The sequence below is a fragment of the Paroedura picta genome, chromosome 2 (genome assembly GCF_049243985.1).
Source record: "Paroedura picta isolate Pp20150507F chromosome 2, Ppicta_v3.0, whole genome shotgun sequence".
NCBI classification, from domain to species: domain Eukaryota; kingdom Metazoa; phylum Chordata; class Lepidosauria; order Squamata; family Gekkonidae; genus Paroedura; species Paroedura picta.
Genome location: NC_135370.1, coordinates 6,830,183 through 6,851,840, shown reverse-complemented (window position 1 = coordinate 6,851,840; position 21,658 = coordinate 6,830,183). Strand labels below are relative to the sequence as shown.

General features: G+C 46.8%; 1 protein-coding gene across 1 annotated transcript in view; it reads left to right on the top strand.

The window, feature by feature from the left end:
- The window catches only part of HECW2 (HECT, C2 and WW domain containing E3 ubiquitin protein ligase 2), a 249,813-nt gene that overhangs the window by 108,381 nt on the left and 119,774 nt on the right, over positions 1-21,658 (top strand). Inside the window, 1 exon segment of the mRNA XM_077319283.1 lies at positions 18,428-18,535. Within this exon segment, the coding sequence (XP_077175398.1) occupies positions 18,428-18,535 (108 nt within the window).

Genomic DNA, 21,658 nt, shown 5'->3' with positions numbered 1-21,658 from the left:
AGTGTTGGGTTTGATTCCCTGCTCCTCCACCTGCAGCCAGCTGGGAGACCTTGAGCTGCTCACTGTTCTGTTAGAGCTATTATCACAGAGCAGTTCTGCCAGAATTATCTCAGCCCCACCTCCTTCACAGGATGTCAGTAGTGGGGAGAAGAAGGGATGGTGATTGTAAACTGCTTTGAGAATGCTTCTAGTAGTGAAATGTTGAGTAATAAAAACCAACTCTTCTTCTGTTCCTCCTGCTGCTTGGGGGGGGGGCAATAGTTGGAGGGCTTCTGGAATTCTGGCCCCACTCGTGAACCTCCTGATGGCACCTGGGTTTTGGTCAGTGTGTGAGAGAGTGTGGAACTGGATGGGCCATTGACTTGATCCAACAAGACTTCCTTTATGACTAGAATAGTGATGCTCTGTATTCTTGGTGCCTGGGGGCAACCATGGGAAGGCTTCTGGAGTTCTGGCCCCACTGGTGGACCTCCTAGACCCATTATGCACAGGGGGAATAACGCACATTCGGGGTGGAATGGCAGCGACTAAAATTACTGATAACGCACGGAGCCGGCTGCAACCGGCCGCAGCTTTGGTGCATGCCGCCGAAAAAGCCGCGTTAGCGAAACGCGGAAGAAAGCGCAGCTTCTGGGTGACCATGGCGCAACCAGAAGCGGTGCCGGGATCGCCGTGTGCATAATCGGTTACTCTGGGTTTTGCCGCCGTCATGCCCCGTCCCATGCATAACAGGTATCCTTCGCGTCTTCCCCCTCCGCGTTTTCCATGTGACCCAAAATCGCTGTTTCGGCGGCCGTGCATAATGGGCCTTTATGACATCTGAGTTTTGGCTACTGTGTGACCCAGTCAGTCCGGATGGGTATTGGCTTCATCCAGCATGGCTTCTCTTATGTTCTTATGGCTGGGACAGTGATGCTTTTATTCTTGGTGTTTGGGGTAGGGGTGACAGAGGTAGGGGTTCTAAAATTCTGTCCCTAATGGTGAACCTCCTGATGGCACTTGAATTTCGCTTCTCTTACATTCTTATGATTTGGGAAGTGTTAACTTTTGACAGTCAAAGATCTCTTTTCTTACCCCCCAAAACTTTGGGTTTCTAAAGTGCTATTGAACTTGAATCTCTTCTACTTCCATAAATGAACATAGCGACCAGCATTTATCTTATCTAATTTATTGTTCATGCAGGAATACTTTCCAGTGGATGAGCAATAGGGTTGTGAGTGTCCTGCATAGTGCAGGGGTTTGGACTATATGACCCATGAGGTCCCTTCCAACTCTTATTATTCTATGATTCAGGCCCCTCCTGGGTTATCCATTCTCCAGGGCTTCTCCCCCGGCACTGATCAACTGGTTGTCAGTGGATTTACCGGCAGCGAAAGTAGCCCTCACTGCTGCACCATCAGTGTGGTGACATCACTTCTGGTGCACAGCAGAAATGGCATCATCACATTGCTAGCAATACAAGGGCACTCTGGTATTTGGGCAAAACCTCTGTGGTTAAAAACAACATGACAGCCCTACATTTGTATTGCAAATTCTTGCCTACCAAATCCCTGTTAATCGTATAAACATGTTCACTTGAAAGTAATCCCAGTGGCACTTTTAAGGCGTTATAATTACACATAAAGCTGACAAATTTGAAACAAGGAGCATTATCATCTCAGCAGCTACAGTGTTCCAAAATAATAGCTATCTGATAGTCATATAAGCCACAAAATGATTATAATGGGAGCTAGAAATTAGTTGAACCGCAGCTATTTCCATTTTTTTTTTGTTTTCATCTTAAGGAGGAAGAGACATAGTGATGATATTTTCCACCAAAGCTTTCTCTGCCACGAGTCCTTGTCCAGTGTTCCTAGAACAGAAACATTTATCAGGGAACCATGCAAAATAAAGCAGGAGGGCAGACATGCAAGAGGAAGGAAGGCGACTAAGGGAGATTTTCCGCCAAAGCTTAGACTGATAACTGGAAAGAGGCAGGAAGCAGGAGATCTTGTCCTTGCTACATAAGCAGTTAGGAATGTTGTGAAATACAAACCCTAGGAGAACTGCACAAGCCAGCGCCTTAATTATATGGAGGCATCAGGTCGCAGCATTTCAGGGAGTCAGTGTGTGGCGGACTGCCAAGTCATCCTGTTTTCATGAGCACCATTAAAAATGTACCGTCATGCAGATATAAAATTTGAAGGAATTGGAGAGTTTCGGTCACATTGTCCTAAAGAGGAGAAGGGGAAATGTGCCCTTGAAAAGATCTAACCTATCGTGGCTATTTTCGTGTGCTGCTTAAATTGAAAATGAAATGGGAGACACCTGTTTAGAACAAGGACAAGGAAATTCTGTTGCAGCCCTGCAATATAACCAACTCCAGCCAATTTTCAGGCATCTCAGCCTGAAAGTCTCGACGTTGCTTGGTCTTGCTTGGAAATCAAAACTGGATTGCAGCAAGGCATTGGATTACTGTTTTCCTGCATCTTCCTCCGCCGCTTGCTATGTCCTTTCTCTAGTCCAGCCTTTCTCAATGTTTTTTACCATTAAGAAATCCTTGAAACATTCTTCAGGCTGCAAGAAACCCCAGTAGTGGTGTGATCGTGCAGAATATGGTTGGGAAGCAAAGTTGTGTACATACCCACCCAGAGCCCCAGCCCTTCCCACCCAGAACCCCGCCCCTTCCCACCCCTCCAAGCCCATCACTGGCCATTTTGGGAGGGGCAGGATCTATTTGTCTGTCTGTCTGTCTGTCTACCTACCTACCTACCTACCATTGTGTTTCTGTGCCACCGCTCCCATTAACTGGCTCGCAGCGATTCACAACAGTATCCAAAAAATTCGCCCCAAAAAAGCAAAACAATATAAAATATAAATATGGTCATATCACCTGATAAATGTTTAACAAATTTAAAAAATATATTAAATAGTAATTAACTCCCACCCATTTGGGAAATCTTCTGGGGCTTCCAAGAAACACCAGAATTTCATGTTGAGAAAGCCTGCTCTAGGGCTATATACTTTCTCTACAGAAAAATAAATACAATTATGTTAAAATTAGGATGCTGGCAAACCCGTGAAGCTGAGAGTGTGTGTGTGTGTAGATCGCGGGAACACGGGTGCCGAATCTTTCAGGTGACAATAATTTTCCTGTACCCCAAGTAACTTCTCTCTTCCTGCTTTTCTTTCAGTGAGGTTCTGAGACCAATCCTGCCCACTGACAATGAGTTCTGTATTGGAGGGGGGGGGTCACAGGGCTAGTTCAGTGAATGCACAGGTTCTTGGGTCTTTGACAGCGTTGCCAGCAGGCTTCAGGTATGACCTGAAGATCTCCTGGAATCTCTCCTGCCTACAGAAGTCAGTTTCCCAGGGGAAAATTACCGCTTTGGAAGGTGGACTCTTTGGTCCTGTGACACACTGAGGTGCCTCCTCTCTCAAACGCTCCACTATCCATAGGCTCCACTCACAAATTCTCAGGTATTTCCAACCTAGGGTTGGCAACCAAAGGGTATTTCTTTATCTTTCAAGGCCAAATTGTTGAAAACAGATGAACTTTCCAGGGGCAATTGAGAACACACTAAAAAGTCAAGGATGTTTTTGGTTGCTGGTGCATGAGTGGATGTGCTGGGTAGGTGGGTGATCAGGGTAAGAAAGGAGAGGAGTGGTGGGGTGGTCCTGGCCAGTCACTAGCCCAGTGCAGGGAAACAGATTCCCCTCTATGTTTCTTTCCTGTTTTCATATATGCTCTGCCGCTGTGACAAAATGTCACAGAATTTTCTTTAAAAAAAATTGAACACTGAGAGGGATTTGTTGGCACACTGATTTCAAATATAAGCTCTGTTTATCCAAAACCTGAATGTCACAGTGAAGGAAAATGTCTAGCCACGTTGAGAGCTTCTTTGAACATCTGGGTAGAGTATGGGATCATGCATGCTGTCCACACTCCAGGCTTTGAATGATTATGAACCCTGTGCCTGTTCAGAGAGCACTTTGAACTTAACAGAACATAAGTGAAGCCATGCTGGATCAGGCTAGTGACCCATCCAATCCAACACTCAATGTCATACAATGGCCCAAACCCAGAGGCCCACAGGAGGTCCACCACTGGGGCTGGAAATCCAGAAACCTTCCCAGTCACCAAGAATGCAGAGCATCACTGCCCCAGCCATAAGAATGTAACAGAAGTCATGTTGATTCAGGCCAATGGTCTGTCCTATCCAAGACTCTTGTGTCACACCCAAGGGACCATCAGGAGGTCCAGCAGCAGGGACATAGGCTTAGCTCTGTACACCAGTGGTCCCCAACCTTTTTATCACTGGGGACCGGTCAACGCTTACAATTTTACTGGGGGGGGTAGTCTTTTGCCGAGGGACATCGCCACCACCACCTGAGCCCCTGCTCTACTTGCTTTCCCGCTGGCACCCTTGAATTCCGGCCTCCCGCTAGGGGGCGCTGCCAGCAGCAGCTGCGCAGTGCCATGCTGAGGGGGAGCCCCAGCCATGGCGGCTGCTGGAGAGCACCAAAGGTGAGCCGGCGGCAGAGTGGCAGGGCAGCCCCCAAGGCAGCAGCCGGGGAGGAGGATGAGGAGGAGCCGCGGCCCGGTACCGACTAATCTATGGACCGGGGGTTGGGGACCACTGCTCTACACATTCCTCTGGATTTTTGTTCACGGATAGCTCCAGGACTTACAAGTTTTAACAACAAAACATTGTTGGATGGGGGGGGGGGCATCAGGCTGCATGAAAAATACTCATTCCTCAAATGCTCCCAATCTGGACATATCATTTGCCATTCAGGGTCACCAAGTCAGACAGCGCTGGAAGGAGAAGCCCTGGAAGAATATGTCTTTGGCGCAAAGAAGGCCCTAGCTCCCATCTGCAGCCTCTCCCATTAAAAGGATCATTTAGGACCTGGGGAGTTGCTGCCAGTCTGAGTAGACAATACTGACCTTGATGGGCCAAAGATCTACTTTGGTATAAGGCAGCTTTCTGTATTCACTAGGACCCATTATGCACGGGGTTTTAGCGCGCATTCGGGGTGGAATGGCGGCAACTAAAATCACCGATAATGCACGGTGCCGGCCACAACTGGCAGCAGATTCGATGCACGCCGCCGAAAAAGCCGTGTTACCAGAATGTGGAAGAAAGTGCAGTCTCTGGGAGACCAGGGTGCAACCAGAAGCGGCGCCGGGGTCGCCTCGTGCATAATCGGTTACTCTGGGTTTTGCCACCGTTGCGTCCCGTCCCGTGCATAACCGGTTTGCTTCACTTCTTCCCTCTCCGCGTTTTCCATGTGACCCGAAATCGCCGTTTCAGCGGCCGTGCATAATGGGCCTAGGTGTGACAGGAAGATACTATGGAACTGTAGGGCACTATGTAAAGAATTTGGCAAACAGCAGACAGGAAAGCAACAGTAATTGCAAATGAGTGTGGATAGGGGAAGTTCTGCAAGAGAGAAGTTTGTGACCATCCGCACCCCATTGTCCTTTTTAAATGATCGGACATAGATAAACTGTCCAGACCCAGCTCATTGCACTGATTTCATTTGGTGACGAGACTGTGAAACTGAATCTGGCGATGGTACTTATTTGACGATGGTACTTATTAGAACAGTGATGCATTCAAATCATGAGCAGATTGTTAGATTATCATTACTACTTCAGCACATCGTACTTTGATTTTAATTTATAAATGCTTCACCACACAGACTTGTATGAACAATTAGTTCGTCTTGTCATGCTTGGGTTTCGATGACCGAATCATGGCACATTATAAGACCAGTGGCCTAAAACTTGGTTATTTAAATAGACTGGCACACATAGTTTACCAGAAATATATGAAGGATATATGAAAATGGGAACTGCCCTGAGTAAACTGAAATTTTGCATACAGTTATTTCCATTTTAGGAAATGCCAGTTTCTACAACAATCTAGAAACTGGAAATGTGTTGGCATAATATTTACTTCAGAGTAGTGGCCACCATTCTAGCATAAAGTATGCCAAACCTGCTAATGGGATAAAAAGTTAGTGTTGGGATTCTCATCTGGCTTTTTAATTTTGGGGGGTTACTTTTTATGTTGAAAATTACAGAAATCTAATTCAGCTTACTCTCATCTGTAGGGAACTGCTTGTTAGCATGGTAGTTCTTCAGAGCTGTTTACCCAGGAACTCTCTGGCTAAAAACTTCATAGCTGCTGCTAAAAAAAGACGCCTCATTTCCTATTGTTGTTCTCCAGAAATGCATAATGCTTTTCATTTCTGAGTCACGGAGTAGGGTTTCTGTAGGGAAATCTAATCCTCAGTTCTCTGTAACCCTTTTCTTCTTATGTGCTGGAATCGTAGGAGCAGTTGTGTCACCACCCTTTCCTGTTCCTCATCATCATCCATCCTTTAAGCTGATTCAGGTCTGGCCTGGAGTGCAAACACAACATAAGTAGGGACCACATGATTGGGGCTTCTTATGTTACCCCAGTGATGCAAAAAACATTAAAATAAATTACAGAGCTGTTGGTCTCGTATTACAGTATCCACTTTGCTATTAGTGTAGCTTAAGAAGAAGTTCCTTTTTGCTTTTAACTGAAATTTGAGGTCCTATGATCTAAATGGGTGGTCTTTATCAAAGGTTGTCAAGCATGGCCCTGGTAACCAATGGGTGCTATTGGTGATGACACATGATGTCACTGATGGGGAAAACCCAAGGAGATGTCATGCTTCTCTAGGAATCACAAGAAACTCTATGGTAAACTATAGAGTTCCTGGTGATTCCTACAAAGGACTTTTCTCCATCTTGCTGCAGCAGTGGTATTGAGAAACAGAAGCTGGGAACAGGGAATTCCCCACCTGTGGTGAAGGCTCAGCAGTCTTATCTTTAGCCAATCACAGCCCTATCCATATCCTTATCCATACGTACATTGCAGAGCCACAACTGCTGAGTTTCAAACTTCTGGAGAGCTGCCTTTTTGCTGTTTTTGGAAGCTGTTGATGCTAATGTGCATGTATAGAGAGAAAGGTTGCAAGCTGAAAGGAGCAGCATGCTAGTGAAATGAGGTGAAGGTTCCCCTATGACTTTAATTATTTGCCTGTTCTTCACTATGGTACACCTTCTGGTGTTTGGCTTGTGTTTACTGTGCCGTTTTCTTGATCTACCTATTGACCCTGCTTCAGAGCTCTGGCTCCTTCACTTCGTGTCACATGACTGTGATGTCACATACGACGGCATACGTGCCTCCTAGGGGTTAAGGCTATGTCCTGCATCTGGAAGGGTAGCAGGGCACTGATCTAAATGAGCTATTTTTGTAATGTCCCATGCGGTAAGGAATCTGTGTCCAGATGAATTCCTTCACCTACCCAGAGCTGATTTCTGTTTTAACTGACATCTGTGCTCTTTGGTGTTTTGCTTCTTCTTCACTTGTAAATTTTAAAATGTTATTTTCATCTGCACTTGGAAGATAAACAGGGAAATCCCCAATGCCCAAAGTTGCCAGTCCGTTTATGGGTCAATGAAGCATTTGGCTGCTCTTCAAATATTAATGGTTTATGATTTTACTTAACATGATGATAGAATCTTTTAAGCCATGAAGATTTTATAACCTATCCTAAGGGTGTGCTATTTTGGTATCCACATGTGTTTCCTCCAAGGGCCAAATAAAACATCCCTGGGACCACTGAAGAACAGGAAAACTGTGTGTGTGTGTGTGTGTGTGAGAGAGAGAGAGAGAGAGTGAGTTGAAGTCCCTTTGCTGCACGTGCTACAGTCACAATCCAAATTGGGTACTGCGCATGTAGGAATTGAGAAGAACCTGCTAGCGATGATTGTTACACATGATTTAGGGTGGAGACCTGCAGCTTTGTGGATTCTATTATTTTTTAAGACATAATTGTTGTTGCTGGGTTGTCCAGATGTGTTTTCTTTGTTGGTTAGAGAGAAGTCAGGTGCTTTGTTTGGTGGAAATGCTAGTGGGACACGACTTTGGAGTTCTTTTGTTTGGCTCTAAACTTGCCAATAAAAGGATACAGGGGGGTGAGTTTGTGGATGTTGGTAGGGATCAAGATTCTTGCCTTCCTTTCCTTTGGAAGCCATATTGCAGGGGTGGCCACATTGTGGCTCTCCAGATGCCCATGGGCTGCTTATGGGAATTGATGTCCACGGATATCTGGAGAGCCACAGTTTGGCCACCCCTGCCATAGTGGGTGCTCTAAATGAGAATGTTGGTTAGGTTTTTGATGCTTTGGCAAAATCTTGTGACCATCAGTTGATCTTGAGACATTCTGTGTTAGCCCCCTGAAGAGGATTATTATTAATTAAAACACAAGACTTCGTATAGTCAGACCAAGCTTAAGCTGGTGTAGTCAAAGGCAACATGCTCCTTGTTTTTCTATTTATATAGTAACATCTGCATGGAAACGTGACATATAATGGAGACTGGACATCAGGTTTTAAGAAAACATATGAGAAGCCACATTGGACCAGGTCAATGGCCCATCCAGTCCAACACTCTGTGTCACACAGTGGCCCAAACCCAGGGACCAGTAGGAGGTCCAGCAGCAGGGCCAAAACTCCAGAAGCCCTCCTACTGTGGTTCCCTAAGCAGCAAGAATGCAGAGCATCACAACCCCAGACATAAGAAGCTATGTTGGATCAGACCAGTGGCCCAACCAGTCCCTCAGTCTGGATCACATAGTGGCCAAAACCCTGATGCCATCAGGAGGTCTACCAGTGGGGACAGAATTCCATAAGCCCCCTCTCTGTTGCCTGCCTCACTGTTGCCATCACTGCCCCGGACACAGACCTTGTTATAGTACCTCATTTAAAGTAGAGGCAGCCGTCCTTGTATTTGCTTATATGACTAATGTGTGTTAGTCATTTCTGGCTTCTTTTTTTTTTTAAAGAACACCTCCGTGTTTATCTGTCTGATACTGCCCTCAACCGTGACCAGTTCTTCAGAATTCTCCCATGGATAACCGTAAAGGAAGGAAACTGAAGGAGGATGGAGGCTTTACATCCAGTGCTCTTTATAGGGGAGTGTGGCTACAAATAGCGTAGTCTGAAGGAGACAGTATTAGGTGATGGTACACAGAGATAAACTCTTGGAAGATCCTAAGAGTTTGTTAAAGCTCTTTAAAAATAATCCTGGGTATATAGAACGCTTTATAAAACAGGGGGAAGATGAGCTGGGTGGCCCTGTGTCCGGGGATTGCCTTTTCCAAGGAGAATGCTTTACTTAAAATGGAGAGCAGGGTTGTTGTACGGGTAACATAAAGCTTGTTTTCAAAACCAGACCTCTATTCTAGAGTATCTTCAGATTGATAAACAGATCTGGACTGGACCGAAGGTGTCAGTTTACTACGTTCCCATGCAGGATAAAGCAGGTAAGACTAGGAGGCAGCGGGGCAAAGCGATCCTAAATGACTTTACTCAGAATCCTACTCCAGGCTGTTCAATGGGGCTTACTTCCAGGAAAGTGTTCTTATTTGAAAGTGGTCTTGATTTTAAAGTGGTTTTAAATGTCTTGATTCAATTGATTCTCCCTCCCTTTGTGGACAGTTTTTACCTATTTAAATTCCTTTTGCCTCCAAATATTCTGTGCCGAATTCAAATATTTTAAGATTTGAACAGAACAAAGTTTGAGTCTAGTAGAACCTTTAACTCCAACAAAATTTTATTCTGGGTGTAAGCGTTTGTGTGCATGCACACTTTAGATTTAAACATATGGACCCAGCTATCTAAAGTTTTTGTGTTTTGTTTTGTGTTTTAAAAGTCATTCTGTGCCTTAGACCTGTGGTCCCCAACCTTTTTATCACTGGGGACCAGTTAATACTTGACAATTTTACTGAGCCCCAGGGAGGGGTAGTCTTTTGCTGAGGGACGTCGCCTAAGCCCCTGCTCCACTTGCTTTCCCGCCACCCACTGGGGGGCGCTGCCAGCAGCAGCTGCGCAGTGCCACGTCGAGGGGGAGCCACAGCCATGGCGGCTACTGGAGATCACCGAAGGTGAGCCGGTAGCAGAGTGGCAGGGCAGCCCCAAAAGCAGTAGCCGGGGAGGAGGACTAGGAGGAGCTGCGGCATGGTACTGACTGATCTACGGCCCGGTACCGGTCCCCGGACCGGGGGTTGGGGACCACTGCCTTAGACCATTTACCAATATTGAATTGAGGGAGAGGATTGGGGAGGGGGGTAAGAAGAAAGAAAAATCAGTTAGTATAAATAAATAAATGAGGAAAGGGTCACAGTTCCTTGGGACCGTGCTAAGTATATTTAGCCTGGCTTCTTTTGTTCATCAGGATTATACTGCCTAATTATCCAAAGGTCTCTGTAAATGCAAATAAGGTTGACAGACATGTTTTCTTTTTTAAACACACATAATTCACTTGCGGGGATCATTAGGGATGCCAGCCTTCAGATGGGACCTGTGGATCCCTCAAAATTACAACATCTCTGGACTACAGAGATCAGTTCCCCTGGAGAAAATGGATGCTTTGGAGGGGGGCCTTCATGGCTTTGTACCCGACTGAGATTCAGGGATGCCAGTGTAAAGTTTCAGCCGATTGCCTTCAATAAGAAAACTCCATTTGCAGGAAAATCTCTTTATTGAAAGGAACAACGATGCTAGTTCCATGGAAGCTTTGCTAAGACCAAACTTCCACTGTCTGTTGCTCTGCCTTAACTTCAAAGTCCCCCCTGCTCCCGCCACCAGTCCATTTGGGTGCAAAGATTCCAGGATGCCATCCTTCAGCTAGCTAGAGAGACTCAACCACCCTCCAAGGCTGTAGTAAAGATAGTGGTGCCAGGCAACAGGACAGGACAGGAAATTCCCCACTAGCCAGCTAACTCCCTACTGCCCTAATTCACACCTAGGCATCTTAAGGTAATCAGTTGGGCTGTCTGTGGTAATGCTACTGCTCTTGGTACAATCCAATACAAGAACTCAATTAATGAACTGTAAGCTTAGAACAAATAAAGGGAAGCCTTTCTTCAGTTAAAGTCTAATTAACGTATTGAATTCACTGCCACAGGAAGTGGTGGCAGCTACAAGCATAGATGGCTTCAACATGGGCTTGGCTTGACCATATGGAACAGAGGTCCATCAGTGGCAGTTAGCCAAAATCTCCAGCTGGAACACTCTGGGTGGGACAGGGATGCTCTGTCTCCTTGGTTCTTGAATGACAACGTTGGGCGGGCTTGTGGAGTTCCAGCCCTACTGGTGGACCTTCTGATGGTGCCTGTGTTTTGGCCACTGCATGACACAGATTGTTGGATTGGAGGGGCCATTGGCCTGATCCCACATGGCTTCTCTTATGCTCTGGCTGCTTCTTTTCAGGCCTTCCCCACAAGACTCTCCTCTTAGCGCTACCCCACAGGGGGGAAATCCCTCTCTGATAGAGCCAGAGGGCCAAGGGCCCACAGGGTTGCATGCATAATAAGCTACCACAGGAAGCTTAAGTGGAGACCACAGAGGGAGAGATCCTCCATGAACTGCTCTGTGTGTATCAAACTTTCTGCACACAACAGCAGCCACTGTGTAGTGCAGACTTCTGTTTATAGGGTTGCCAACCTCCAGGTGGTGGAACACATTGCAGAGGGAACTCTCAGGAGAGAGAACAGCAATGCAGAGACAGTACTGAGAGTACAAATTCAGGCGTGGTAATCAAAGCTGCAGTGTATTATCAGGATTGTGAACTCCACAGAAATCAATTATACAGAAACAAAGTCCCCTGGAAAGCAAAGACTGGAATACACTAATGCATTTAAGCACTTTGAAAATCTCATGCTTTCTAAATATTAATTCATGTTAGGCTCTGCGGCTCTGCCTTTAACGTATAGCACTGAAGCGCTGCATCAGATCCAGGTTTCATGGGTCTGATAATATATTGCACCTTCGATCACCACGTCTGAATTTGTATTCTCAGTACTGTTCTTGTGTTACTCTTAAAGCTCCAGGTGGTGGCTGGGGATCTCCTGCCATTATAATTGATCTCCAAGTGACAAAGGTCAATTCACCTAGTGAAAATGGCTGCTTAGGAAGGTGGCATTATATCCAATTGAAGTCCCTTCCGTCCATAAAACCCTGCACTCCTTAGGCTCCACCCTCCAAATCTTCATGTATTTCCCATCCTGGAACTGGCATCTCTATCCCTTCAGCCTTTAGGGTGACCTAGGCCTGGAGGATCATTGTCCATTGGGTCCCGGTGGGTCGGACATGACTTCTCACCTAACAACAGCAACAAGAGAAAAACAAGAGAACTTGTAGCAGGCTTGTCAAATCCACGTTGGGAGACTCCGGCAGATTTGGGAGGCAGAGCCTGCGGAAGGGACCTCAGCGGAGTATAATGCCATAGAGCCCACCCTTCAAAGTAACCACTTTCTCCAAAGGAACTGATCTCTTTACTTTGGAGGTCAGTTGTGATTCTGGGAGATCTTCAGGCCCCGTCCCTGGTCTGGATTGGGCTACTTAGTTTTCTTGCTGTTTTATTATTATTTACTAGTAAATAAGCCCGCTGCAGGTTTAATGCAGCGGGCGCTAGCGGGGATTCGGCGGTGGCAGGGCCGGCGTGGGCGTGGGAGTCAGTGAGCGGGCGAGTGTGCGAGTGGGGAGTTGAGTCAGGCGTGGTGCGGCTCGTGCCCCCCCCCCGGCGCTGGGTACCTGGGGCCGCAGACTGTGCTGTTGTCAAGGTGCTTGTGAACCCACCTGTGTTAATCCGTGGAGATGTGCAGGCTCCACTGAGGTGCCTCTCCTCTCTGCGGTCTTGGCTCTGCTTCCAAGTAGACAGAACTGCAGGAGAGTCAAGCGGAAACCAAGACATCTTCTCGTTCTCTGGGGGGGGGGTCCTGCGATAGGAATGTGTTTTGGCCGTTTAAATATAGCCACGGTCCCTGCAAATCCAGCAATGGAAAGCCGTAAGCAGCCGTCTGGCGGGAAGAGGAATCGCAGCAAGCTGTTGAGAAGGGGGTTGGTTGGCGGTGGGACCTAGCCTACTCGTGCGGCGGTGACGCCAGCTCCCGCCAGCAGAGTATGCAATGGGGGCGTGGCGCGGCACGCTCGTGGGCGTGCGGGGCAGATGCCTGGGGTGCAGCGGCGTGCGGGGCTTCGGCCTCGGCGGTTGGCGGTTGGCGGTGCGGGGCGCTCTCGGGCGTGTGGGGCGGCTCGAGGCATGGCTGAGGCGTCGGAAAAAAGTCATGGAGCGCCATCAAGGAAATGGCGGCAGGCAGGTGGACGCAGGCAAGGTGGAAGGTGGGCGGATCGGGAGGCGGCAAGGGACCAATTGTGAGCCGCACTGTGCGCGGCTCGCAATTGGTCCCTTGCCGCCAGAGTGTCAATCGGAGAGCCCAATCGGCAGGCGCTTTGCGCCTGCCTATTGGGCCCTCCGATTGTCAGTCCTGGGGAAGGGGCCTATGGGCACCCTTCCTCATCACGGACAGGGCCCGCCCTGGGGGCCCTTAACAAAATATTTAATCCGCTCCGCTAGGAGCGGGTTAAAGATAATAATTTAATGGCTTTTATGAGTTAAATAAGGTTAAAACTATGCATTGAAAACTCATAGGGCTTGTTTTCCCATACTGCAAAAGCAGCATGTATGCCTGCGTCCCTCATAAGCCATGGAATAGATTTGAATTGTCATTGAGTTTGGTTTTGGGGCTGTAAGATAAGAACACAGCTTATGTGAGAACACACTATCACATGAACACATGAAGCTGCCTTAATCTTGTATCAGACCCTGGGTCCATCAAAGTATTGTCAACTCAGGCTGGCAGCTATTCTTCAAGGTCTCGGGCAGATAAAGGTCTTTCCCATAATCTGCTACCAGATATGCTGGGGATTGAACCTGGGACCATCTGCATCCAAAGCAGATGCTCTCCTATCCAGCCACAGCCTCAGTGTTTAACTCTTCATATCTGTCTCTTTCGTGAGAGTGCCAGCATGGTGTAGTTGTTGAAAGCAATGGCTTCTAATCCGGCAATCCAGGTTTGATTCCCTGTTCCCCCACATGCAGTCGGCTGAGTGACCTTGGGCTCGCCACAGCTCTGATAAAGCTGTTCTGACCAAGCCTGTCAGAGCTCTCACAGCTCCACTTACCTCACAGGGTGCTTGTTGTGGGGAGAGGAAGGGAAGACGATTGTAAGCCACTTTGAGACTCCAGGCAGTGAAAAGCGGGGTATAAAAATCCATTTATATTCTGCCTTCCTTGCTGGGATGCAAGATGGAGTGCACTTGTGTCTTGTGTACATGATCCTAGCCTGATTGGTTCAGCTTAGACCAATCATGTCAGATCTTGGAAGCTCAGCCCTGGCCAGTGTTCATGTGGGAAACCCCCAAGGCAGTCAGGGACTCTACTCAGAGGCTACCCACCTCTGTTAGTCTCTTGCCTTGGAAACCCTGTATGGTTAACATAAGCTGGCTACGACTTGGCAGCAATGCCCCCCCCCCCTGCCCTGTACATTTACAGTGTATTTCTAAATTCCCTTTTGAGTTTAGGAAACCTGTTTGGAGATTTGAATGCAAATGGCAACATGACTGATACGCGGCACTAATTTGAAATCCCCAGATTACATAATGAGGCTGGGTACTGCAGAATAAATAGACCGGGGCCATAAACAATTGTCCTTATACTTAGCTATTTCTACAGATTTAGTGTTTTCATTTGGGAGACCATATGCAGACTGCCTTTGGCTAGAACAGTCTCATTAAAGACAATCTGAAAGTAAGTTATCAAGTTCTTACTCAATATGATGCTTAAGCCATATGTTCTGGTTGTGTGTGTGAAGTGCCAATAAATCACAACCAATGTGGCTATCCAAGCGAAGGGGCTTTCAAGGCAATGAGAAGCAGAGGTGGTTGCCAACCATCCATACGTAATTTTTTTTGGAAAGTGTCTACCCCATACAAACGTTAGTGCTGTCAATTTACAGATGACTTGTAGCAACCCCAGCCAGGGACTTTCAAGGCAAGTGATTCCTCTGCAGAGCCTTCCTTGGTGGTCTCCCATTCAAGCACCAAACCTGCTTAGCTTCCAGGACCTGAGACACAGAGGTTAGCCATTGTCTTCCTCTACAGCAGTGGTCCCCAACCTGCAGGCCGCGTCCGGGTGCCGGGCTGCGAAGGCCTTGGCGCCGTGCCGCAGCTCCCTCTTCCCGCCCCCCCCGAAGCGAGAAGCTCGCCAGGCCGCGAGCAAATCAGCCGCTGAAGCGGCCGATGAGCTCACAGCCCGGCAAGCTTCTGGTTTTGGGGGGGGGGAAGAGAAGCTTGCCCAGCCGCAAGCTAATCAGACGCTTTGGCGGCCGATTTGCTGGCGGCCCGGAGGGGCCGGGAGAGGGACCTGCGGCCGCCGGCATGGCGGCAGCGCAAACACGCATGCGTGGACTGCCACGCACGCGCGTTTGCGCCCCTGCCAGGCGCAAATGCGCGTGCGCGGCAGTCAGCGCATGCGCGGTTGCGCTGGGGCTGCCGTGCGTGCGTGGAGCCCCAGGCCGCCCTCTCCCGCCACTCCGGAGCAGTGGTCCGCGGCAACCGGAAGGTTGCGGATCACTGCTCTACAGAACCTTCCTTGGTGGTCTCCCATATAATTACCGACCCTACTTAGCTTCCAAGATCTGAGACACAGGAGGTTTGCCATTGCCTTCCTCTGCAGATCCTTCCTTGGTCGTCTCCCATGCAAGTACCGACCCTGCTTAGCTTCCAAGATCTGAGGCACAGAGGAGGTTTGCCATTGTCTTCCTCTGCAGAGTCTTTCTTGGTGGTTTCCCATCCAAGTTCAAGACCTACTTAACTTCCAAGATCTGAGAAGCAGAGGAAGTTTGCCATTGCCTTCCTTTGCAGAGCCTCCCTTGGTGGTCTCCCTTCGAAATATCAACTGTTTCTGAGATCTGGTACTTCCTCTATGTCCTTGTTAGTAACTTTTCACAAAGAAATCAACAGAACCATGTTAGTAACTGGATAAACCGTTATCAGTAAGTAATCTTCTTGGGTATTTTGGAATTACGACCACAGCTGACTCAGTTGAAGCTTTTATCTATTATTTGTATACCAATTTGTGCCCCCCCCCCCTCCGCCGAATTTCAGTTTTGGGTCACTTCCCTGGAATCAGTTTGCTTTGGAATGCAGCAGCTGGGGAGGTTTAAGCTGGTTTTTATAGTGTAGGAGACTATTTACGGTGGGTATTTAGCAAGGAAACATGTAGGCATCGCAAGCATATAGAATAGCACAAGCATATTACGATTTTTTTTACCAGCTAGTTTACAAAAATGTAGCAAAAATATACCCTTTCTCACGTCAGATGCAAAAGCCATTTTTCTAGATCTCTGTCAACTCCATATACTTAGACCAAAATTATATTTGACTGCAGCAATCCTATTTCTATGATGCAGGAGAGCTAGAAATCCCATTTTCCTGTTTCTTATATGGCATTTCCCCCCCTCATAATGGCCTCTTCCAGTTGCTGTGTTCAGTTTTGCTTCGATGGCCAGATGCCAGCAGAGAGAATTGGGGGTTCTATGGAGAAGATTAATGAATGGGGAGATCAGGGATTCAGAGCTAACTGTATTGATTTAATGTACTGCTTCGTGTATTCTGAATCTAGAGCAGTGGTTCTCAACCTGGGGGTCGGGCCTCCTTTGGGGGTCGAACAGCCCTTTCACAAGGGTTGCAGCAGGGCAAGCAGCTTGGCCAGAGGGGGCCACCATCTACACAACAGGCTTGCGGGGGTAGATTGAGATAGAGCGGTCATCTGTCTGGAGCATCAGAAAAGAGTGAGATCGGCATGGTGGGGCAAGAGGCAGAACTGAACTGAGAAACCCGGAAAAAAACAGTTTATATATAATCATGGATCTTCACGCCATTGGTCAGTTTCAGTTTAATATCTGTAAAAGAAAACTTGCATAATTTTATGGTTGGGGGTCACCACAACATGAGGAAATGTATTAAAGGGTTGCGGCATTAGGAAGGTTGAGAACCACTGATAGGGTGCCAACATTTAGGCCCCAACTGGAGATCTCCTGGAATTATAAATTAACTCCAGGGGACAGAGATCAGGTCCCCTGGAGAAAGTGTCAGCTTTGGAGTGTAGACCTGATGGACTCATATCCACAGGGTTCCCTCCTCTCCTCAAATTCCATCTTCTCTAGACCCCACCTACTCCCCAAATTTCCAGGAATTTCCCAAGTAGTCCTGTCTGGAGAGCAAACAAAGCTGTGGCTATCCAGACATTTATCATTGACCTTTGAGGCAGTGGCTGACGGTCTCTTCGCAGATGGCCCTTCGCCATTCTTAAATTGCACCCCACACCCAGTTTAGATGTGATTGAGACAAGATTGTGTTTGGCAGCAGAGCTCTGCTTCTATCATGGTGACCTGCCGTTCAACCCTTGTACTTGGACCATGCACCCGGTTAGTGGTTCAAGCTGACCATCCAAACAGCATGACTTAGAGAGTAATAAAGAACGGCAGTTAATGAATATTCAGAACTGTGAGTCGTGGTCACTAATGCTCAAGAGAGGCTTTCAGTAATTGGACCACATGGATAATAGGGAGCACATGGAAATACAGTGAGAAGAAAGCACTTATGATCTGTATGACTCTCAAAAACTCAGACCCTGAAAATCTTCCATGATGATCGCCGTGGGTCTGAAGCAGCATCTGAGTCCAGTTTGATTCTAGGTTTAAGCTTTGTGCGAATGCACACTCCCTCAGCGGGTAGCCATGTGGGTCTAAAGTAACAGAACAAAGGTTGTGTCTGGTGGCACATTGAGAATCAACAAAGTTTAATTCTGGATACAAACTTGTCAGATGCATACATGCACACGAAAGCTTACACCTTGAATCAAGCTTTGTTGGCCTTAAAGGTGACCGTGGACTCAAAATATGTTCTCTTGAATGTCTTGTGGATCTCCAGTGTGTTGCCAGACTTGAATCTTGCTGTTCTACTGCATACAAACTACCCTCGAAAAGGACGTAGGCAGAAGATGGTGGCCTTTGTATGAAGCAGAGGCCTGTAGATGGGCCCCAAAGATTAGTCAGCCAAGAATTTCAACTTGAATCCTTTTGCAAGAAAATGAAAGCCACTTGGAGAAGCAGCTTTCCATTCTGACAGGATGTATAACTGAAGCGTGGCCTTTCTAAAAGAGGTTTGGTGTTTGTGGTAAGTGCTGTCATGTCACAGCTGACTTATGGACTGATTATGCTTGGGCTAGAACACCCGAGATGGTGGTGACAGTTCCTGGCAAGAAATGGAGATCTCACAGAATTATAGCTGATCTCCAGACAACAGAGATCAGTTCCCCCAGAGGAAGTAGCAGCTTTGGAATATGGATCCTATGATCCTTCCCCACCTCAAACCCTACCCTCTTCAGCTGTACCCCCAAATCTCCTCGAATTTCCCAGTCTAGAATTGGCAACCTGGGGTTCTTAACATCATAGAGATGTGACATAGCTAGCCTTTTCCCCCTTTGCCTTTCAGATGAGAATTCTCCAGCAAACTTCTGGGATTCCAAGAATCGAGGTGTGACTGGGACACAGAAAGGGCAAATTGTTTGGCGAATTGAACCCGGCCCCTATTTTATGGAACGTAAGTACTGGTGTGGTTCTGCTGACCGTCTGTTATGTCAGGGAACCCCAACCTTTGCGACCCAATGGGAAGCTGGGGAAGTCTGATGGAGGGTAGTGGGTATAGCCACAACGTGGCCGTGGCAAGAAGCGGAACCAGTTACAGGATGCCAGGGAGTGATTTTATGCATAACTCTGATAGGAGCTCTCTAACAAAGCACAAACTCTTTTTAACAGGCTGCTTACAAATATATATATATAAATAATTTTTTTTGCATATACACACGTATACATTTACCTAGCTAAGAAGCAGACATTGGCAGTATCTTCTAGATATCTAATGGCCAACTAGAAGTCCTGCTGGCTACACCCATTTTCTTTGGCAGAGACCAGGAAAGGTGGTCATTCAAGCAACATGGCGCCCACGTGGAAGAGTGCTCGCATCTTTCATCTGGTTCCCCCCCCTTAAAACACTTAGTAACACTCTAAGTGATGAGCCTCTTGTGGCGCAGAGTGGTAAGGCAGCCGTCTGAAAGCTTTGCCCATGAGGCTGGGAGTTCAATCCCAGCAGACGGCTCAAGGTTGACTCAGCCTTCCTTCCTTCCGAGGTTGGTAAAATGAGTACCCAGCTTGCTGGGGGGTAAACGGTAATGACTGGGGAAGGCACTGGCAAACCACCCTGTATTGAGTCTGCCATGAAAACGCTGGAGGGCGTCACCCCAAGGGTCAGACATGACTCGGTGCTTGCACAGGGATACCTTTACCTTTAACACTCTAAGTCTAAGACTTCCCTCATGCAAAAGGGGGGAATGCTCTTCAGAATTTTAACAGGAGAGAGAGAGAGAGAGAGAGAGATTGGCAGCACCAAAAATCTAATCATTTGAAATTATCAGTAAATAAGAGTAGATAAGTTCTTTGCTAATAGAATAAGTGTGTTTATTTAGCAGCCAAAGCAGAATGTTTTAAAAGGATTGTGAAAAGTCAGCCAAGAAGAGTATGCCAAGAACATACGTGGGTTAGCTGAAATTTGAATATAGGTGATACTTGAGCTGTTAGAAAAATATCTGGACATTTATTGCCTACCCTCCAACAATATGTATCTGTGCCTGCTTCTATAGACTGTTTATAAAAATCTAGTGAATAAGAGGGAGGGAGACTGGCGTGCTTTAAACCTCAGTGAAAAAGAAGATCTGATTTTTTGTACCCTGCTTTTTACTACTGGAAGGAGCCTCAAAGTGGCCTTCAATCGCCCTCCCTTCCTCTCCCCACAACAGACAACTCGTGAAATAGGTGAGTCTGAGAGAGCTGTGAGAGAACTGGGCCTGGCCTGAGGTCACCCAGCTTGGCTGCATGTGGAGGAGTGATTAGGGGGGAATCAAACTTGGTTATCCAGATTAGAGTTTTCTGCTGTTAAACTTGACACCATGCTGGCTCTCTGAAGAGCAAGGGCAGCCGGATGTCCATGGACTACAATTCCCATGAGCCCTTGCCAGCACATGGACATGTAGTCCATGGACATCTGGAGAGCTACAGTTTGTCTATCCCTGCTGTAGAGGCTTAAAAAAAAAGGAGGGGGAATCAAACTCTATAGACTTGACGATAGTTTACAATAATCATACTCTTGTTTAAAATGTGACCCTATTGGTGCCGATTGCACTTGGGAATTCCTTGAAACTTGCTATCAATTAGGCCACCCAATTTATATTGGAGTACATTAAAATATATGAGCCTCTTGTGGCGCAGAGTGGTAAGGCAGCCGTCTGACAGCTTTGCCCATAAGGCTGGGAGTTCAATCCCAGCAGCCGGCTCAAGGTTGACTCAGCCTTCCATCCTTCCGAGGTCGGTAAAATGAGTACCCAGCTTGCTGGGGGGTAAACGGTAATGACTGGGGAAGGCACTGGCAAACCACCCCGTATTGAGTCTGCCAAGAAAACGCTAGAGGGCGTCACCCCAAGGGTCAGACATGACTCAGTGCTTGCACAGGGGATACCTTTACCTTTACATTAAAATATATATTCAAGTGGGTAGCTGTATTGATAGGAAGCAGCAGAACAAATTTAGAGTCTAGTCAGGCACCTTTAAGACCAACCAAGTGTCTTTTGTTCTGCTACTTGAGACTAACACAGCTACCCGTTTGTATCTACCTCCAGAGATCTGCTGGTTTATGCTTTCTGTGTCTGTAATCTGCTCTGTTGTGTCTGTCGGCTGCAGGTTGGATCCCATTGTGTAATTTTTGCCTCATTCAATATCCCAAGTTAGCACTTACATTTCACTTCAGTTTTGGGTTTGGGGTTTTTATATAGACTTCTGGTTGGTTCTACCATCCAGATCCTGCTTTGTTGTTTATTGAACGTCCTTTCTCATTGATTGTATCAATGCATTCCAGATCCCAGGGAGAAAGGTGGAAAATGAATTAATGCATAAAGAAATAATGAAAATAAATTAATACATAAAGAACCTCACAGTGGGAGAAGTTGCCTATATGTCCTGTAGGGTGTCCTGGAGCTTAATTTGTAGCAGGCAGCTAGCTGTGCTGATCAGTTGTATAGCAAAATAAAAAGAGAAATCCATTTATCTCATGGGCAGCACTGTTGGCCTGAAGCAGCAGAACAAAGTACGAAAACATTTTGACAATTCTTAATAGGAATTGGGCAGGGGAAACGAGACAGAGAGGTTTGGTGTGGATTCCATCATAAATCTTTCAGGTGGGATTCCGTGTGTGTATTGTTATGTGTAACCACAAAACATGTTTCAGGCCCTTTACATCCAACACCACACTTGGAAGAATAATGGCATTATTCACCGGAAGTCTCTCTGTTTTTCCTCCTGCCTCTCCTGTAACTTTCCCTATATGAATTCCCAAAATGATTTCTCCTTCATTTGAAGAAGTGAGCTCTGATTCATGAAAGCTCACCCTTGGGGGAAATAATAATATTAAGTATTTTCAAAAATGTATAAGATACATTGCAATTTCTAGACCACCCTCTGGAGACCGGCTCAGGGTGGTGTACATATAGAATTGATCAATAACAGCAATTTAAACAGCAAATAAAACAAAACAATAGCAATACAAACAATGTAAAACCTATTAACAGTTTAGCAGCATCTAATTAGCAGCATCGATTGTTGTTTTACCACCCAGAAG